This window comes from Nymphalis io, chromosome 8, assembly GCF_905147045.1.
Source record: "Nymphalis io chromosome 8, ilAglIoxx1.1, whole genome shotgun sequence".
In the NCBI taxonomy this organism is placed as follows: Eukaryota; Metazoa; Arthropoda; class Insecta; order Lepidoptera; family Nymphalidae; genus Nymphalis; species Nymphalis io.
The window spans coordinates 13,472,047-13,493,112 of record NC_065895.1 but is presented as its reverse complement, the minus strand read 5'-3'; the positions used below and the strand labels follow the sequence as shown (position 1 = coordinate 13,493,112).

The 21,066-nt window shown below is 34.1% G+C and overlaps 1 protein-coding gene across 10 annotated transcripts in view; it reads left to right on the top strand.

Moving 5' to 3' along the window:
* Nucleotides 1–21,066, top strand: part of LOC126769939 (disintegrin and metalloproteinase domain-containing protein 23) — a 533,325-nt gene that overhangs the window by 21,759 nt on the left and 490,500 nt on the right. For all 10 annotated transcript variants that reach the window (XM_050488959.1, XM_050488967.1, XM_050488957.1 and 7 more), the window contains exon 2: nt 14,551–14,609. In XM_050488959.1, the coding sequence (XP_050344916.1) occupies nt 14,579–14,609 (31 nt within the window). In that variant the 5' untranslated portion in view covers nt 14,551–14,578. The remainder of the gene's footprint in view (nt 1–14,550; nt 14,610–21,066) is intronic.

Genomic DNA, 21,066 nt, shown 5'->3' with positions numbered 1-21,066 from the left:
ATACGGGTCAGCGTTACTGAATTTCCATGTGCTTAATTGGTGTGTGAAGACTTCATCTTGTGCTCATTTTCAATAACCTCCAGATTTTCTTGAGAAGATGGGAGGCCTTTTCTAAGCTGTACTGGGATGGTTATGTGCTGTTATTATGTCTTCTATCCCTTTTATGCTTGTTGAAAATACGTGCAGGCAATTTTCACTTTTTCGGATAAAATAGTTTTTGGAAAACTAACAAATGAAACCAATTCAAATATAATATAAAGTATGTTTATTGTAAATTCTACAAATAATGTTTCTGAAAATAAAAATACATATAACAATTTAAATATAATAACTATAATGAAGAAGAATAGATTGTAGTGGTTTTTGTAGCACCGTTCGTCCATCCCGACGTCCGTAGCAAACGCGCAAAAAAATGTCATTAATATGTAAAAGATAAAAGTGTAATTTATTATCTGCCATTACAAGTTGGGAAAAAACAGAAATATTAAGATTTGAGATTGGGTAAGACTTACGCGAAATTTTAACAAGTAAATCTAGTCTTGGACGCACTTGAGATATGAGGTCCTTATCGTGACATTTTAGACCAAAAAATGTCCACTTGTTACATATAATATATATATGTATAAGATGGAAACGGATATAGGCGGTCTGTTTGATTTGAAATATTAGACGTGGAGTGAGGTTATATGCCAAAAACATGAATACAATATTTTGTCCGCTTTCTTTATATCAAATAGCGTCTATTTTATATGAATCCAAAATGTTATATATATATATATATATAATATGATAGTTAGCATATATATATATATATATATATATATATATATATATATATATATATATATATGCTAACTATCATATTACGTATATTAATAAATTTAATTTAAATAAATGATTATTAATAATTATACTATTACATCCCCTAAAATAATTTAGCTATTGCGGTCAATCTTAAAGTATACTCAATTGCACTTAATAAATTATAATATTTGACGAGCCGGATACATGCCTTTCACGCCGAAGATTGTGGGTTCGATTCCCACCCAGGACAGACATTTGTGTGCATAAACATGTCTGTTTGTCCTAAGTCTGGGTGTAATTATCTATACAAGTATGTATTTACAAAAGAAAATGTGAAAAATGTTCCAGGATATTATTAATATTATAATGCACACGTCTGAGCACTGAAAACCCATGTTCTATCAATTTCCTCGCTCTCAGAGTTCAATGAGATGGCAATTAAATATGACCAATCAGAAATTAGGTGAAATACTAGAGGCTAAATCTTGAGAAATGCTTAACAAAAACTAAGAAACTTAAATTGGGTCTGAGAATCGAACCTGGGACCTTGGGATGGGACCATAATCTATAAAATTAGTGTAACCAACAACTGTAAACTGTGTTCATTTAACACAACTAAATGTAGTACATAATTGAAATTAAATTATGAAATTTAAATAAACCCTGACACAAAAAATATATATAAGTACCTAGTAATATCTTAATAAAAGAGTCGTCGCGTCGGGGAACCGCTATTTAAAATCAATCGGGTCTGTGAAAGTTGGTAAGATCCTATTGTCAAGTAAGAAATGAGCTGATGATCGTCAAACGTCTGAACAGATTATATAATTTATTGCTAAGAATAATTCATACAAGTATACAGATACATATGTAAAACTTATAACACTTCTCTTTTTACGTCGGGTCTTAAAAAAGTAGAATATTTGCAAGCATTGTCATAATTACTGTTCCTAGGTTCTCTTTGACTGCGAACCATGGAATAAGTTTTAAATTGCCAATTAAAGAGAATAAACAGACATGAAATTCGTAGCAACTTTACGTGCTAATTAATTATTATTGATTTGACACAAATAGCGGATGGCATTTACTTTTTTTGGTGATTCCCTTAAATGGACGTTTTGTCATAAATTCAGCAGTCGAAAGAAGATAAGAATTTCGGAAATGTGACGTGATGTGATTTGGAGATAAGAAATTTTTCCTTTGTACGTTCGGATAAGACATTTAATAGGAAATTTAAATGACGAATTGAACAGTTGAGCTTCATTGTGCTTCATAATAAAATCAATCTTCTTTAAAATATTCTTAATATGTTTGGACATGCATAATAAAGTGTAGCGCGGTTGAGTAAATCGCTAATTCAAATTAAAATATTCCAAATTTCTTAGGTGCGATGATAACCATATCTTGTTTTTTAGATTCAACGTAAAACTTCCGTCATATATTTTTATGTAGCACATAGTTATCCTTATGCTAACAACAACACATTATCAGTATGTTGCTTATTTATATGCTCAAAAAATGCGAGCAGCCTGCAAATGTTATACCACTGGGCATAGGTCCCCTTTCTCCTTGAGGATAGTGTTGGTAGCTTTTCCGCATACATACCTTACGATGTATTCCTTCAACGCTGCGCACGAATTAATTTGTAAACATAAATCAAGCATAAGAAAATTTAGTGGAGCTTAACCGTTTTTGTACCTTCGATCTTCATCTAACACAGAACACGTGATTCTAACCACTGGTCCATTTCAGCCATATGTTCATATGTTCGAAGGCAATTAGCATAATCTGTTTCCTAAGTCATTACATAAAATTAAAAAAGTAAGTGCGAAGAAGTCAGAAATCAACTGCCTTAATGAAAAGATAAGACAAATGAGTCTTTAAAACTGCCCAAGATTTCACTGACGACCGGCTCACCGGAGATCGGTCGGGGTAGGAGTTTTCGTTTAAAAGTTTTTATTGCTCTCTTGCTTACTGCGGACGTGTGATGACAATAAGGTTTTTTACGCCGAAACTTTGACGGGATCAGCACAACCGCTGGTGTCGATACTGTGTAATTTGTGGGTTAAATATTTTTAGCCACAACGTTGCTTTAAAATAAATTAAACCTTTCTGTATATACACGAATGAAGCACAGGTTTTTATAAATTACAAAATGTTTGTAAATATTGATTTATACATATATTTCTTTAGTACACACACGGATGTGTGTGTCACTAAACTCAGTGAGACAGGCAACGACAACAGTTGCATCTATTATGATCAAATGAAGTGATTGTTAGAATAGGTACTTGATTTAGATTGGACTCGGTAGGTGGCGCTGGGATCCGTTACTAGGATTTTATTAATTGTAGCCGTAGTAGGCGGGACGGGCAGCTAGATTATCAAAAATGATTGTAATTCTTAATGTAAGGTTACTTAAGTATGCAAAGAGTTTGTCAACTGGTTACCGAATTAAGTTCAAGTTGCACGTTTCCAGAATACGTTTGATAAATATGCTAATTCGCATTGAAACCACGTGGTAGCGAAATCCCAAATCTTTATCTTAAATGCTAAGCAAAAAAAAAGTCTTTTCTACATGTAATCGCGTTCTATTTAAGCGAATTTAACCTCACGTTACCACATACATAATAGTCGTATAAAAATATATTTATATTTGATTTTTTTTCCTCCTAGAATACTGAATATTATTCGAGGAGTTGTTATAGTGAGTTCTTCCTATATACCTTATCACGGAATTTTCGTTCTTATGTACTTGTGAGTAGAGTAAATTGAATGTGAATTCGATACTGAGCGAGCTAGCCCACCAATCTTAATTCATTAAATTAAGATTAAATATACATTGTAGTCACATACTTGTAGGTGGCATATTAGACATTAGCAAACCGGCATGTTGTCTCCTGGCATTGCAAACATGCTTGTAGCTGGCATGATTGTATTTACAAACCCTTCATGAAGTTACAGTTGAAAGACCATGCGAATTTAAAACTGTCTGCAATTTCCTATTATGCTGCTACATCTATTACGTGCTCTTAGTGAATCGCCCTCTTGGCCTCACCGTTGGATGAAAATGTAACGGCTCACAATATACTAGCAGTCGGATATTATATTACTGGGAGTATTATAAAATAGTAGCCTTCTAATTTTGAAAGAAATAATTGAAATATAAAAACCTGTGATTGGTATTGAAATCCATTGAAATAATCTACATTTAAAATATTTTTAATTTAATCAAGTCAATCTCCTAAACCTGATGGACCACGTATGATATACACTATAGGTTGATTAGGACATAATACGAACGTCACGGTAGCATGCGAAAGCGATCCCGTGGCGCTCCTCGTTAAGACGGAAAGGGTACCACCAGTTTTTTAGTGGGTATTCCGATGTTCGGGGCGCACTCGACCGCTTTGGACACCGGCGAGCCCTACATATCCCCCATTGTTTCCGTGGGGGAAAGGCGTAACGCGTTTTTCCAGCGTTAAAAAAACGAAAATATAAAACAGTTTCATGCAATAAGGAGTCATGCAAATATAAAATGAATTATAATGTAAATTCCTATATTACAAAGATATTTCATACAGATGTCGTTTGCCTTTGTACATTACCTTGTCACCTTGCACAGGTGGACGTGACAGTCGACAGTCTACGAATAGAATGGACCTACATTTTAGCTTATTGTTTATGTATAACATGTAGTTTTCGCGAGTTCACTCATGTGGAAAAACATTCTTAATTTAAAAAAGATTACTGTTTGAATAGTTTTTTTAATACTGTTGTTTAAAAATATACATATAATAAAGTGTGATATATTGTTCTCCACTTAATATACCTTACGATTACTTGGTGATAGAGCTTCGTGCAAGCCCGTCTGGGTGTGGGTCGAGTGGGTGGTATGGGCATCCACTCGTCACATATTCTACCGCCAAACAGCAATACGTAGTATTGGTGTGTTGGTTAATATTTCTCACAGCGCTAATATCTATCGGCGGTGGTGACTATTTACCATCAGGAGGCCCTTGTGCTTTCTGCTTAAATTATAATATAAATAGGTATATATATATTTGCTCTCGATTTTATTTTTTCTTTAATTCACGTCTTACAACTTGGATAATTATCGTAACAACTCGTGTAATATAATGACAAAGAATTTGCACGAATATTAATCAGTGGATTCACATTGCTAAGAAGATTAACAAAGTTCGATTCTAGCTATTATAGGCCTTAGTTTAACGCAGATGTGATATTGCAACGTAGAAATGACATCGAAGTTCAAGATCTTTGTATGTCGAATGATAGCTCCGCCTTTAATAGATTGGTGTACTCGAATTCGAGGCCTTTCTTCACATTTGTACACACCATATTATAATATTATAATCAAATTAATCGATGAAAAACCAACATCGTTTATAACATTAGCTGCATTGTTTTTTTTTATGAAATTGGTACTCGGTCTCGAAAATGGATGGTATGTAATCACCACCGTCCATAGACATTTGCGATGTTAGAAATATTAAGAATTTAGTATACCGCTAATGCGTCACCAACCTTGGGAACAAAGACGTTATTTGCCTTGGGCTGTAGTTACATTGGTTTACCTTTCAAACCGGAACACAACAATACTAAATATTGCTGATCGGCGGTAGAATATCTAATGATAAGGTGGTTCGTACCCAGATGAGCTTGCACAAAGTTCTACCACTTAGTAAACTGTTACTATTAACATGCCAATATTATTTAATTGATTGAAAAGATAGAATAACAGTTGAGTTTTTAGCTGATTCTTCCCGGTAGAATTGAAAATCCAAACCGGTCGTAACTTAACTTCCTGGCTAAATCCGAAGGTCAGGTTGTTTTATTTTACGCTTTCACGTCTTATCTTCTAAAATACAATGATATTTTGCATATATGTTGTCAGGGTTCGAGAAAACGACATAAAAATTGAAACAAGTTGAATACAATCTTGTAAAATGATGATTCAAAAGTGCTTGTAAGATTACATTTTATAATACAATATACTATTTTCAATAACATGTATTATTTTATACCAAACAAATCTTCATTATTCTATAATATCTGTAACTAGAAAATATTCCACAGTCTCCAAAAGTCTCAACAGAATTACTTATTTCCAAAACATTTGGAGTATTAGAATTCAGTATATTTTGATTTGATTGGTTTTGTTTTACAAATGGTAAAACTATAACATAGCATGTCACTGCCATTGCTTCTCTGTTCTGAGAGCTCAGGTGTAATAAGTGGAACTAATCAAGGGGCGGCTTAGATTGGACCACTATCCGCACCTGTTGAAATAATATGAAGTAACGTTGGTCGCTTCGAGAGATATATGTGGCAGGATTTAGAAATTAAAATAGACAGGATTTAGTCGAATGAAGGTTACATGAGTTTAGTATTCATGTAGTGTTCATTCAGAAGTAGATGTAGAGGGCGATTTGACTTATGAGTTTTAAAACATTAAAAGTTGTAGTGAATACATTGCTGGCATTTATAAAAGTGTTAATAACGAGTAAATTTTTTGATCGATGACCCCTATGCTTGGCAAGACGTGTGTTAGAGTGACACCACACGGGCGTTGGTAGTGTGTTGCGTTGTTAAAACGTTATGATTTCAACGCATTGGGTGCCACACGAGCATAGCGGTATCACAACACAATGCCGCCTGTCATACGGCGTTGAAGCGCTCAGCGTTTGGGTAGTTTTCAAATGGTTAAAACAGGTGCAGGCCCAACGGCTTCATTTTTCAAATCAAGTTAGTTTAATATTGCCTGCTTAGCTTGATTTTGACTAATAATTTCTTGAAAGAAAATCTGTTCAATTCGTTATGTCAGATTTGCAGCTCAATATGCAACTAGAACTATGTAGCCTCTGCTGCAATATCGAATCTGATGTTTAAATGTGTAAATGATTAAATAGAGCCGTGATGGCCCAGTGGCTAAAATACATCAATTCCAAAAGTTTCAAATCCTGCCAGGGCTACACCGCTGAATTTTCATATTATTTGTGTTTATAATTCATCTAGTGCTCAGCGGTGAAGGAAAACATCGTGAGGGATCATGCATGTATATGTATGGTCTTCCACATGTGTATCCATCAACCCGATTTGGAACAGCGTGGTGGAATAGGCTCGAAATCTTCTCCTCAAATAGGGTAGAGGGCATTATCCCAGTACAGGGACATTTATAGGCTGTTCTACATACTACCATACTACAGAGACAGAATAAAGAACAAATAGTAAAATACATACGAAATAAAACCATTATAAAGGCATGCAATGTATAAACAATATATATGTCATATATGTAGACATAACAACATTAATTTTGGTGTATGAAAATAGAGCTGGTCAAGATCTTGAAATGACCCCTTACTCACACCTGCGGAGTGATTTCAAGCTGTTTCAGAGCCTTGTTATAGTAGACAACTTACTAGTACGCAACCGCAATATTAAATTTACAATAGTGTTTTACAGTAGATACTTGCCTTTCGCGTCGCAAGTCGTGGGTTCGATCCTAACCCAGGTCAGACATTTGTGTGTATAAATGTCTGTTTGCCCTGAGTCTGGGTGTAATTATATATGTAAGTATGTATTTACAAAAAGAAAAGTAGTAAATGTAATTATCAGTTGTCTGATTTCCATAGTATGAGCTCTGCTTAGTTTGGGATCAGACGGCCTTGTGTGAATAATGTCCCAGGATATTTATTTATTTATTTATTACATACACTTTGTGACTTTATAAAAGTAAATTCAAATTTGTTAAACTTGCGTTTACACATAAATATGTATAGAATATTTTGAGATTTACTTTTGTTATACTAAATAATAGGATACTTATTTTGATCGATAAGCAAGTACGGTTATATAAAGTTACTAAATAATGTATCTATCTACATATAATTTCACGTACCTACAGTAACAGCCTGTTAATGTCCCACTGCTAGGCTAAGGCCTCCTCTCCCCGTTTGAAGGTTTGGAGTTTATTCCACCACGCTGCTCCAATGGGGGTTGGTGGAATACACATGTGGCAGAATTTCAGTGAAAATCAACACATGCAGGTTTCCTCACGATGTTTTCCTTAACCGTCAAGCACGAGATGAATTATAATAACAAATTAAGCACATGAATGAATTCATTGGTGCTTGCCCAGGCTTGAACCCACGATCATTGATTAAGATTCACGCGTTCCTACCACTGGGCCATCTCGGTTTTTTTCACGTCCATATTGTTAACAATTTTAATGGTTATTATTAATCATTTTTAATAGTAATTGTTTCTTTTGAATGGCTTACATTCTTTCCACGACAGTTTTGTTTACCAGTGGCTTTGGTTGAGGATATTAATTTTCATCTTCTATATTGACACGTAAAAAAAGTTCTATATAAAAAGTGATGCTTAGCAAAAAATAAGAATTTATAATCGATATAATGACATAAAAAAATTAAAAAAAAAAGAAACGGAAGAATAAAAACCGTTTTCAACATTATGGTACCGTTTTTAACATTATTCGTTTCTTTGGTATTTATGACAACGAATGATTTATTTGGCGCTTCGGATCAATAAACGTTTTGGCGGGAACTACACAAACAGGACATGACGTCAGCGCCGCGCCCCGGACGACGTTACGTATGGATACGGAAGTAGTATATTTTCGTTTAAATTTCGATTAGATACGGAATCGGCATAAATAGGTCAGATTTAATAATGAATATATTATTAAATAAAATAAATAGCTTCCATTTGATTCTGATAGTCTCGAGACCTAAATACTTTCACCTACCTACACCAACTAGTAAGTTATTTATGATTTTAATACCTCTACCTATTTTCCAGACATATGTCAATTTCAAATTCATTTACTGAATATAGAAGGATTAGATTTACTTATAACAACAATAGACTATTACTAGAAAGGGTAAATACTGCGTTAGTTCTCCGTATTTATGAAAAAACAATATATATATATATATATAATCTCATTTTCATTGAACTGTTATAGTATGATAGCTTATGGTATTAAAATATAAAATATAAGTTTGATCTAAACTAATCTGATCAGCATTCAAATTTCATTGTAGAAGAATTCATTTATAAAAAACAATGACGTTTGATTACATGGGCTATACAGTAAGGTTCACTAGTATTATAACTGTTTATGTTACCCTGCTGGGTACCAACGCCTCTTTTTTTGGAGTTTCTTCCAACACGCTGCTTTTGTACAAGTTGGCTTACTAACGATGTTTTCCTTCACCGCCACACAAGCATAAGAATTTTTCTATGCAATTTTCGCTTTAGGTGCAAGTTTTCTTACGCAGCCTTTTCGCCCTTTGAATACTTACTCATTATGACGAGAAGCTATAGATGAGAGACCGGTTGGATATGGAGTAAAGGTCATATGGCATTATCATGTTCGTTCACTTGTCCATTTATAGTCTTAAATAAAAGTCAAAGTCAAAGTTAATTTTTTTTATAATAATCTATATAGAAGCGTTACACTTACTTATTGATTGTCATAAATATACCACCGGTTCGGAAATAAACACCTCAGACCTGAGAAGAACCGGTGAAAGGCAATCAACAATCATAGGCAATTTACACTATAGCAGATTTTTTTAAATTTGAAATAACCTGGAGATGATCGTTTCATTCCCAAACATAGAAAAAAAGATTAATTATAAGAAAAACAATGAGTATTCAACATCTTGGTCACCTTATTGACGTATGTCGTAAAATATAAAATTAATATTGTACCCAATGGCGGACAACAAATATAATCCTGATATTTCGATTGTGAATACATAAATAAAATAATAACAAATTAAAACTACGATACTGCCAAGGCACGGACGTCACGTCTGTGAAGATTTGATCTTTTAAAAAATATATTATATGTATATAATAATGTAATAACACTACTGAATTATCTCATGCATACAAATAGAGTCCAGTACCTAAAAGACACTCGCAAATATTTTTTATGTCTTAACTTACTTGCGATATATTACGTATGGGGTGCTGATGGAGGGGACGCTTCCGAATAAAAAGTTCCCTACTTTAACAATTTAATTTCCTCTTTATATTATTTACTCTTATTCTATTCATAACTCGCTGACACTTCTTGCCGCCTTTCGCTATCTTTTTTTGTGAAACTCTTCCCTTCCTCATGGCGACGTTCCGTTCCAGTTTCGAAATTATAATATTATTAGAAAGTATTATTAATATATTTTTAAAACAAACAATTATTATAAGCGATTATTCGATATATGTTATTTATAAATTTAAATGTATATTTTGTTGTCAAGTTTAAGGAGCTTTGTAACTTTTCCATTGAACACACACGGTAGATTTTTGACGGATTTTTCGGCTATTTTCGTCGCAAGATAAGCTATAAACATGAACTTCAGTAGTTAACCGGATTTTACGTGCAATTAAGATTCACGTTTTCTAGGCACCGGCACATCCGGTCTCGTAATCTTTAAAAAATAAAACTTGTGCGACGACAAGACGACGACAATTTTATTCTTATTTTTATAAAAACGTATTAAATTCGAACTTGATGTTTTGCTTAGTTACAAAGAAGATTTATATAAAAAAATATAAACGAGCAAAGGAAATATTATAATAGATAAAAAATACAGTTCAAATAATATTTTTATGAAACATTGGACCTCTCCGTATTATTGGTTCCTGGAAATGCCGATTCATTTACAGAGGATACCTCAACACATCACAGGAAGCCTTTGACATTACGTACATTAGGCAATGACGTGCAAACATTGCCGCAACATACCTACCTATGATAATTAGTGATATTACTCGCAACTTCGTTCACTTGAGCGTTAAATACGGACATTGAGCTTATTTACTCTGGACACATAGATAATGTGACGTATGTACGGAGAATTATGTGGGTCGGTAATTTCAAAATAAAACTCTTTTTAAGCTAATGAGGCTATTCTCAAATTACATAATTAAAAAAAAAACAATATTTGTTTGTTTGTTTCATTCTCTAGAATAATCTTGGAAACGGCTAGAAATTACAAATGTAAATAACTATATTATTGTAGGGAGTTTTATATGGTAGTCGTAGTACGTGATTTAAAAGTCGTTTAAGTCTATCAATATTTATTATGTTCCACCATAATGATTAATAATTGAAAATTTGAGGAAACCAATATACAAACTTAATTTGAATTATTTTAATATATATTTTTAATTTAATTAGACTTATTTTTATGTATTAGATTAGACACTAGCTCGTCAATCGCTACTACTAAGGCCACCCCTCTCCTTATTTTGAGGATATTTGGAGCTTATTTCAGCACGCTGCTCCAATGCGTGTTGGTGGCACATGTGGCAGAATTTCAGTGATATTAGGCACATGCAGGTGTCTTCACGAAGTTTTCCTTCATCGTCAAGCACGAAATTAATTAAAAACACAAATTAAGCATATGAAAATTCAGTGGTGCTTGCTCGGGTTTGCACCCAAGATCATCGGTTAAGATTCACGCATTCTTACCACTACGCCATCACGGCTCATAGCCTTTGAAACACAATTCAATTATTTCTTACCGTTTATACAATAATTAAAAAGCATTATCGTTTATAATGTCTTATCCAGTTTCGGTTAAACTCCTCGTCGAGGAAGTCATCAATCAACCGCTCGCCAACTGAAATAATACAAGCTAAAACAATTTTTTTAAGATAAAAATCACTCGCCATTTACTTATGAATATAATAATACAATTCTTATACTATCATATTTAATTGTGATTTTCTTGTATATATTTGTTTGCTTCAAACGCTCTAATTTATAATATTAAGAGAAAATAGGATGAGAGAGCCTATATGGCGCGATCATTTAATAAACAGAAGAGAAAATGATCCTGAACTTTTTCATCTTTGCCTATTTATATATATTTAAATTGAACCATAATATACATTAAACAGGTAACTAATAAAATAATGAACTTAGCTGACTTTCAGGTAGAATCTCTTGATTCAAAGAACTCGCTCATTGTGACCTTTACAATTCACATTTGACATTTGTATGGAAACCACAAGACTCGGCTGAACAAAATCTGTTCTGAACACGTTCATACATCATATATGTGTGTATGGAACTGCAGCTTGTCGTCGGGATTAAGTTGAAATTACAGAAAAAAAAGCGTTTCTTATTTTCAATCTTTATTTATATACTGAGTAGGACACATTACGCTCGATCTAAGTTTCCTGTCGTGAAATTAAGCGCACCGAGATCGAAAGCCGAAGGTTAGGGGTTCAAATTCAGGTTTTAAGCATCAGTGTATTTTCATGTACTTAATTTATGTATATAATTCATCTCGTACTCGGTATTATTGGTGATGTATGGTTAATATTTCTTACATCGTCAATGTCAATGGGCGCCAGGCACTAACCACCAAATGGCCCATCTGCTCGACCACTTACCTATATTACAAAATAGCTATAAGTTCCTCCTTCCTCCCCTCTTCCCTCCCTCTGTGGTACTCCGCTGGTGATACAAAGCAAAATCGCCATGCTGGGGATTGACGTTCGCTGCGACCTTAGTCCAAGGGATTACATCGAGGCTGTTATAAAAACAGCTTCACGGAAACTCGGAGTTCTGAACAAGGTGCGGCGTTTTTTCACGCCACAACAACTGTGCCTGCTGTACAAAACACAGGTACGGTCTTGCGTGGAATATTGCTCGCACCTTTGGGATGGCTCCGCTAAGTACCTACTGGAGGCCTTGGACCGGTTGCAGCGACGTGCAGTACGCATTATTGGCGACGTAAAGGTCACAAACACCCTTGAACCTTTACAATTGCGTCGCGAGATAGCAGCACTGAGCGCTTTCTATCGACTGTATCACGGCGAGTGCTCTGAGGAATTATTCTCTCTAATTCCTGCTTCCCCCTTCCTTCTTAAGTCCACGCGAGCTGGTTCTGGAACAAAGAAATTTGGCAACTCCTTTCTTTGTCGAACTTCCAAAAAATGGAATTCCTTATCAGCTCACGTGTTCCCCTCCTCTTACAACCCGGGTTCCTTCAAACGAGGCGAGAAGAGGCATCTTGCGGGCCGGCAAGGCGAAGGCGGCTAGTGCAGAACGTTTTTCCCGTCTGTACTGGTCGTCGTCGCGTTTGGACTCTACTACCACTTACCATCAGGTGGAGTAGAGTCATTTGCCCTCTCGGCGAATATAAAAAAAAAAGGTACAAACTGACGAAATTAAATAAAACCTTATCAAAAAGCAAAGTTCTTAATTTGAAAAATAAAATCACTCTATTTTTTTATCTGCGCTTAATTTCGATGTTATCGGAAGTGTTCTCGAAAGGGAAGGCATGAAGCGAACAAGTCATAAAACTAAATTTTTACGTTCACTAAAATAGCAATGAAACAAATTTTTATGGGCGTTAGATGCTAGTTTTGTTAAGCACGTCGTAAATGTATTTCGTATCTCAATGTACGGGGTTACATAGGTTATCCAACTAGATGTCAAAAAATAATAGAAGATTTATAATTTATATAAACGTAGTAATCTTGTTCAGAGAGAAAATTTTACGTTTTTTTTTCGTATTGAAATTCATTTACTCAATATAGAAGCATTACACTAATTAATTTTTAGTTAAAGTAAAAATTACTACAGTTTCGGTTATAATTATGAATACCTGACCATCCCCCAGTGAATTAGTACTGTAATAATCTAATAAAATGTGGCTTCATAATCATTGACAAAGCGTCCAGGGACTAATTAATATTAGACAGAATAAAATCATTAGCAAGATTCGTTGTTTGATTAATATTTTTAAATGTATTCTACCAATAACTGGTGGTAGGGCTTCGTGCAAGCTCGTCTGGGTAGGTACCACCCACTCATCAGATATTCTACCGCGAAACAGCAGTACTTGGTATTGTTGTGTTCCGGTTTGAAGGGTGAGTCAGCCAGTTTAATTACTAATCTTAGTTGCCAAGGTTGGTGGCGCATTGGATCTGTAAGCGATGGTTGACATTTCTTACAATGCCAATGTCTAAGGGCGTTGGTGACCACTTACCATCAGGTGGTCCATATGCTCGTCCGCCTTTTTTTTTACGCTGGAAAAACGCATTACGCGTTTCCTCCACGGGAACAGTGGGGGGGTATGTGGGGCTCGCCGATGTCCGAGGCGTCGAGTGCGCCCCGAACAACGGAATACCCACTAAAAAACCAGCGGTACCCTTTCCGTCATAACGAGGAGTGCCACGGGATCGCTATGCTCGTCCGCCTTCCTATTCTATAAAAAAAAGTTTTTTTTTACAAATAAAACGGCATTGGAATTGAATAATTTTATCACTCCTGTCGTATATCAATTAAATACGTAAAAATACACAAATTAAGAGCCATTAAATAAATTTTATAATAATAATTAAAACCTAATAATGAACTACAAAATATAAAATTTTAAAAAAATTGTGGAGGCCCGTCGGGTAGGTACCACCCACTCATCAGATATCTTACTGCTAAATGGCAATACTAAACATTGTTGTGTACTGGTTTGAAGGGTGAGTGAGCTAATTTAACTAAAGGCACGAGGGACAACATCTCAGTTGCCAATGTTGGCGTCGCATTGGCCATGTAAGGAATGATTAATATTTCTTACCTTCATATAAGTTCATCGTATTGAATATATGAAGAGTTAATTTGAATTATATTTGTGTATCAATACTAACATTTTTGTTTGTAATTTGTTTCAGGATTAATTTTCAATAATGCAGCTGTCTAATGGAGTCTAGCTTAGGCGAAAGGAAAGCCGGTAAGTCATTTTTTTGTTTTCGTAAACCAGGCATTGCTCGGCTGTATATCAAGACGGCACAAAAGCCTTCGGACGTTGATAGATTGATTCTTTGTGTGCTCACGGAACGCATGTGTACGTTTTCTAATGTCTACGCATACACAAACAAATATAGAACGAACAGTGTGTTAGAAATGACAACATAAATTTTATCGGAGGTCGTTTTAATATTTATGTAAAGCAAAGAGTTCGTTGCTTTATATGCTTACATGACTAATATTTGACGAATTTTCACTGAAAATACAAATACATATTTCATAAAGCTATTCTTTTGTTTTTTTATTACTCCTGTTTCAAAATTCACCGATTGAAAAATATTATTTTATGTAAACGGACGAATTGTAAAGTTTTAAAACAATAATAGACTGCAAGAGCACGTGAATAAAGTATATTTTTATATTAAACTGTGATATAGTAACGCACTATATCAAAATAAATGCCATTTGTATTGTTCTCGCTGTTCTTACATTTATATATTTGAAGATTTATATGTATTTGGATTTATCGTCTATTTTATCATTGATAAAATTTTAAAGACAACTATAGCATAGCCCTCAAGATTTTATTACGAAAAACCATTACTAAATACATATTAATATTACCATATAAATATCCACCCATACACATTGGCGATGCAAGAAATATTAAGTATTCCTTATATCGCCAATGCGCCACCAACCTTGGGAACGAAGGTGTTATGTCCCTCGTGCCTGTAATTACACTGGCTCACTCATACTTCAAACCGGAACACAACAATACCAAGTACTGTTGTTTTGCGGTAGATTATTTGATGAATGAGTGGTACCTACTCAGAGCTTGCACAAGGCCACCAAGTGAAATGTCATACTGTCTTTATTTTCACTAGCAGCTACTCGTAAAAACCAAAATGTTAAATTCTTAAGAAGTATTTAATAGATTTGTCATTATCTTTTGAGTTTCTATATTCCTTGATAATATTTTTCTCAACGCTCCTACATAGATAATACTGATTACAGCGTGCACTAATAGGAATACTATCCAGTGTTTTTCAAACTTCTGACATGCATTGTTATAAAGTTTGAGAGGGGCCGGGGTTCACGCTTCATTTGCTGAATCCATTATCCGTATCTCACATTCCTGTTTATGTTCCAGGGTTCATGCAATTTACCGTTATTAACTAATAGATGGCGTGATTTGTGTAAAAATATTGCAATTGGGATTAAGATTATAAATAAGTTAGTTTAATTTGTTTTTAATCTCAGATAAACGTAAGAACATGTTCATTGCGATAGTGATTATGTAAAATGTATGTTTGATTTTATATAATAATGATTATATTTTAGGATAAAATCTTAGTTTTTTTCATCTATGATGACTTTTGCTTCTGAATGTCGCCTCGTCGGATATTTTGTATATTATCTGTAAAGTATTTTTTTTATCAATGAAATTAAATGTTAACAGATTAGCCGAAACTGCCCAATGGCAATTCGGTGTTAGCCGTTGTTAACCGAAGACTGTAGATTCAAATCCGGGCAAGTATCTTTTAATTTTTATGTATATTGTGCTTATAAATAATCTCGTGTTTAGCGGATGAAAGTAAATTAAAGCGTTGATACAAATTTTCCAAAATACATGAAGTAAGTACATACATTTTTATATTTAGTATATTTGTTAGATGCTTTTATCTCATCATCATATTTACTCTCGCTGTGAGTGGACTTAAGCAACGAGATACATCACCAAATAATAATACCTAAAGAGGAAAATGTACCGTTTCTCTCGTCCCACGAATAATTAACGTGAAAATGTAGGTGAAGTTTTATTTCCCGTCGGGATACGTATTAAAGGAACCGCTCGGATGATTGATTAGCCCCGAGACAATAGATTTAATGAAATAAAGAAAAGATTACGAATCCCTTACAGCTGTCTGGTTGCGGATGAGTTATAATTTACGTTAAAAAATGTGTGATAATGTTTTGCCGTCCACATTTAATTTGACTACAGGGGAAGCCTGTGAAGAATGACTTTTTTCACAATCATGTTTGACAGTGGTTATGTATTTATATCCATACTGATATTATAAAGAGGTAAGACCTTATTTTTGTGTGTGTGTTGTTTGTAATGTATACACCTAATATAAGAAACCGATTTTAAAAATTCTTTCACCGACAGAAAACATATAGACTTCGTAAGGGTTGAACAAATATTTTCTAGAAGGTGTTTTATAGGATTTTTTTTAATTTGAATTGCAATAATGTAACCCGAGGTGGGTTATATAAAGAGTTAATTAATGGTTGCGTGCAATGAATATTACACGCCTCTCGGTTGAATTTAGATTGCGAGACGGTTGTATACATATTATTTAATCTTGTAAAAGAACCTTCTGGAAAAAAAGGTGTGTGAAAATAAACCGAGTAGTTGAGATTCCTAGTTTGGGTTGAAGCCCAATATTGTGATTTACGATGTTGTTATGCTTTCATTATTTAAAGGCTATTCTCTGCCATGCAAGTTTGTTGGAGCGTCGAGCGAACACGAGGCATATCTCGTTATTTCGCGTAAATGGTGTAGATAGTTTTGTTATGCGACGTGATTTTGAACTCCTTGCTTCATTATTGAGTCTCTTCTAACTCAAAGTCGAAGCGAAATAGGAGTTGCTTTCAACGTCGACGTAAGTTTCTTTTATACATGAATAAATCAATATTATAACTTAAATGTGGGAAAAATATTATGTCGGTTAAAATTATAAACTCTTTTTTTTATAGTATAGGTAGGCGGACGAGCATATCGGCCACCTGATAGTAAGTGATCACCAACGCCCATAGACATTGGGATTGTAAGAAATGTTAATTATCACTTACATCGCCAATGTGCCACCTTGGGAATTGAAATGTTATGTCCCTTGTGCCTGTAATTACACTGGCTCACTCACTCTTCAAACCGGAACACAACAATACTAAGTAATGCTGTTGCGGTAGAATATCTGATGAGTGGGTTCTTACATCACCGGTTCGAAGTCGGCATGATCAGTTATTATTATATTTCGATTACGGGTGCTTAAAAATTATATAGAAATAACACCTTTAATTTGATTTTGATTTGGAGGTACGCACTAACTAATATCATAAGTGCGATAATCAGTTTGTTATTTGTAACTGTCACTTCTTAACTACTCTAGCGATGGTTACGAAATTTTGCATACACGTCAGTGGTAGAGGAGGACATGGTGGTAGAACTTTCACTGTGCAAGCTCGTATGGGTAGATACCAGCCTTATCAGATATTCTACCGCAAAACAGCAGTACTTGGTATTGTAGGAGGTATTGTAGTGTTGCGGTTTGAAGGGTAAGTGAGCCAGTGCCATTACAGGCATAAAGGACATAACATCTTAGTTCTCAAGGTTGGTGGCGCATTGGTGATTGGTGACCACTTAACATCAGATGGCTTATATGCTCGTCCACCAAAAAAAAACATGGACACCAGCACCCCATCACTCGTGAGCGTAAACAATAATAGAAATGCTATTAATACAATAGTTGAGTTATTGGTTTAGTTGGGTGGTATTTTTTTAAATTGTTTTTAATGATATATTTTATATTTATGTATTTTCTTTATCTTAGTTTATGTCATACATTTTTAACTTATCTGTTTTGTAGTGTAACGTTCCAATATAATTTGTTTCATTTCATCAAACGGGCATAAACTTAGAAAAGTTCTACGAATACATATTTAAAGAAAATCATTATATATAAACACTATTCTTAAGTCTTTGTCGCGTTATCGATTGACAAATGACCGATAATTTTGAGATGAATGATAATTAAGAATAGGATGAAAAAAGAAGAGTTAAATAAAGTATTTAAACGTTGTTTTTGGTATTTGCAAGCGAATGTAGTTAAAATGATGACGCACTAGTTCCTATGAACCACGAATATAAAGGTATTATGTACGGTTTCTACTTTTTTTACTCAATGGTTAGCCGCGATACGCCAGAGCGGCCCAGGGCGGTCCAATCAATCACCGCTGACATAATGACGTCAACGTCATCCATTATCAATTATTGACGTCACAGAACCCCGCGGTTTTCCAAGTCTCATCGATACTATTGTCATATTTCAACTAACGGAAATTTACTTTTTTTGGATTATGTAATATGGGTAGGGTCGAGTTACTTTAGGATGGCCTTGTATTTTGATGACTTTCTTTAACCTAAAGTGTTTTGTTCATTGAATGGAAGGGATAACCCCGGAGTAGTTTAAGTTTTTTTATCATTAGGCAGACACGAAATTAGGACGCCTAATGCTGAGTCGTCACCTCCGTCTAAAACAAAAGCTTTGTAAGAAGCATTAGTATTTTTTAGTGTCAATGCGCTGTCACTCAAGAGAAAGATGTCATCTTTTATTCTTGTCACGTTGTTTAGGATTTTTAACTCAAAGAATATTAGTTAGATTTGATTAGATATATATGTACATTGTTAATGTACAAAGTAAAAATATATATAAGTAATGGTTGGAAAACACTATAATTTTTGTTTAATTATTCTATTATATATGGTTAAATACCTTACATTTTAAATTTTACTTCGAATACTTTTTTTAAAAGTATTTTTGAGTACAATTCAATCTACGTAATACTATAAATAATGAAAATGGGATAAAAAAAACTTCATAAATATCTATTTTGTTTCGTTTTATTTGTGTTTTTAATACAATGAGCTTAAAATGGTATTAAAACTAATACATCAGTAACACGGTCAGGTTAGACGGGTCGTTAAGGCCCGGTAGTTTATACCCGGTCTGGTTTTATCCAGTTTTATCCGGCGCTAACCGGCCCGGGGCGGTTAACACCTCATTCCGTTTAAACAAGTTAGCACGCCCGGTCGTTACGCGCGACATCAGTGTGGGCGGCGATTTATAAAAACAATACCTTATAGTGACGTACTTTATGTTAAGGGCTTTTTGTTTGCTACTAAAATAATGAGAAAAACTTATGAGAAGCTTAGACGTATTAACGTTTTTGTATTTTGATTAATTGCTTTATAGAGGTTATGATATTAAATTTTTGTGTTGGCATAACGAAATTTATATCAGAAATACAAAACGTATATAGCCTGTATATAGCCCAAGGCTGGGCTAAAGACCTTCAAAAAATTCAATTTTAAAATACTCTTTATTGTACACCAATAAACATAGACATAAATTACATAAAAGAAAGATTTACAAGAGGAGGCCTTATCGCTGAAACATTGATGTCTTCCTGGCAACCTTAAGGCAGAAAAAAGAAAAAGAAGAAATAAAGGAGAGAAGAAAGGTGATAAATACATATATTACAATAAAGTTGCAATAATTTTAAAATTATAACTATACTAAAATTTTATATACTTCAAAATAAAATAATATACAGATGCACAAACATCCTTTATATTTATAATTAGATACTATATTTCTCCTTTTAAGTTATTAAAGTTTATTCCACAACGCCACTGCAAATTGTGTTTATTACATAATTTTAGCGCATGAAAATTCAGTGGTGCTCGTCTGAGAACGAACAATCACAGGAAATTCAAGTATTCAAATGACTAGATCACCACGGCTCATCAATGATCACCATAGTATTGGATCAAGTTTTAGTCCTGGATTATAGTAGTTTTTAGTGTCTACAGTATTAAGTGAAGCAAATTCGACCAATCCTTCATATATGATATACGAGTGAGAATTATCGGATTTCGGTAAATTGTTTTACTTAATATTTCGTGTAATAGATTTTTCGCCATCCCCCAACAGTACCCTCGAGGGATGAACCAAGATAACAATATAGCATCAAACCTTTGTCTCAGTGATTAATGTTACTTGGACCCGCCTTTATGCATCCTGAGCCAATTCAGCTACCGTGGCTTGGATCTTGAGCTCATTTCTATACTTTATTTTATATCTTCTAACTAATATTTTAGCATTGTGTGCTAACAATGTAAATCACATTTAATGGACATAAATATCTCAATGTACAAATACATTTTTTTTAAATACCTTCTTATAGTAATAGTCTGTACTGCCCACAGGTGGGCAAAACCTAAAGATAAATTTGAAGATGCCAAGGCATTTGTTGATAATATACATTTTGTGTAACAAGATCAAGTTCTTTCTGGTAAATTTTGGGTTAAATTTGCCCGCCTATATAAATGACAATATAAATATTTTAGAATATCCATTGTCAAAATAAAAAACGTAAAAAAATAGGAATGCAAAAGATCTGTCCTGTTCTCCGTAAAATTAAAAACGCTTGCACAAGTATCTTATCGGATCTTGAATAGATTAGATTTGATAAAGAATATTCTAAAGGTTTCCGGAATGCTAGGAAGAAGAACCCGATACAGATCATTGTAGTCTGCACTTATTGTAGTCACGGAGCGACGCCAGCAAAACATGTTTACTATAGCAAGTTGT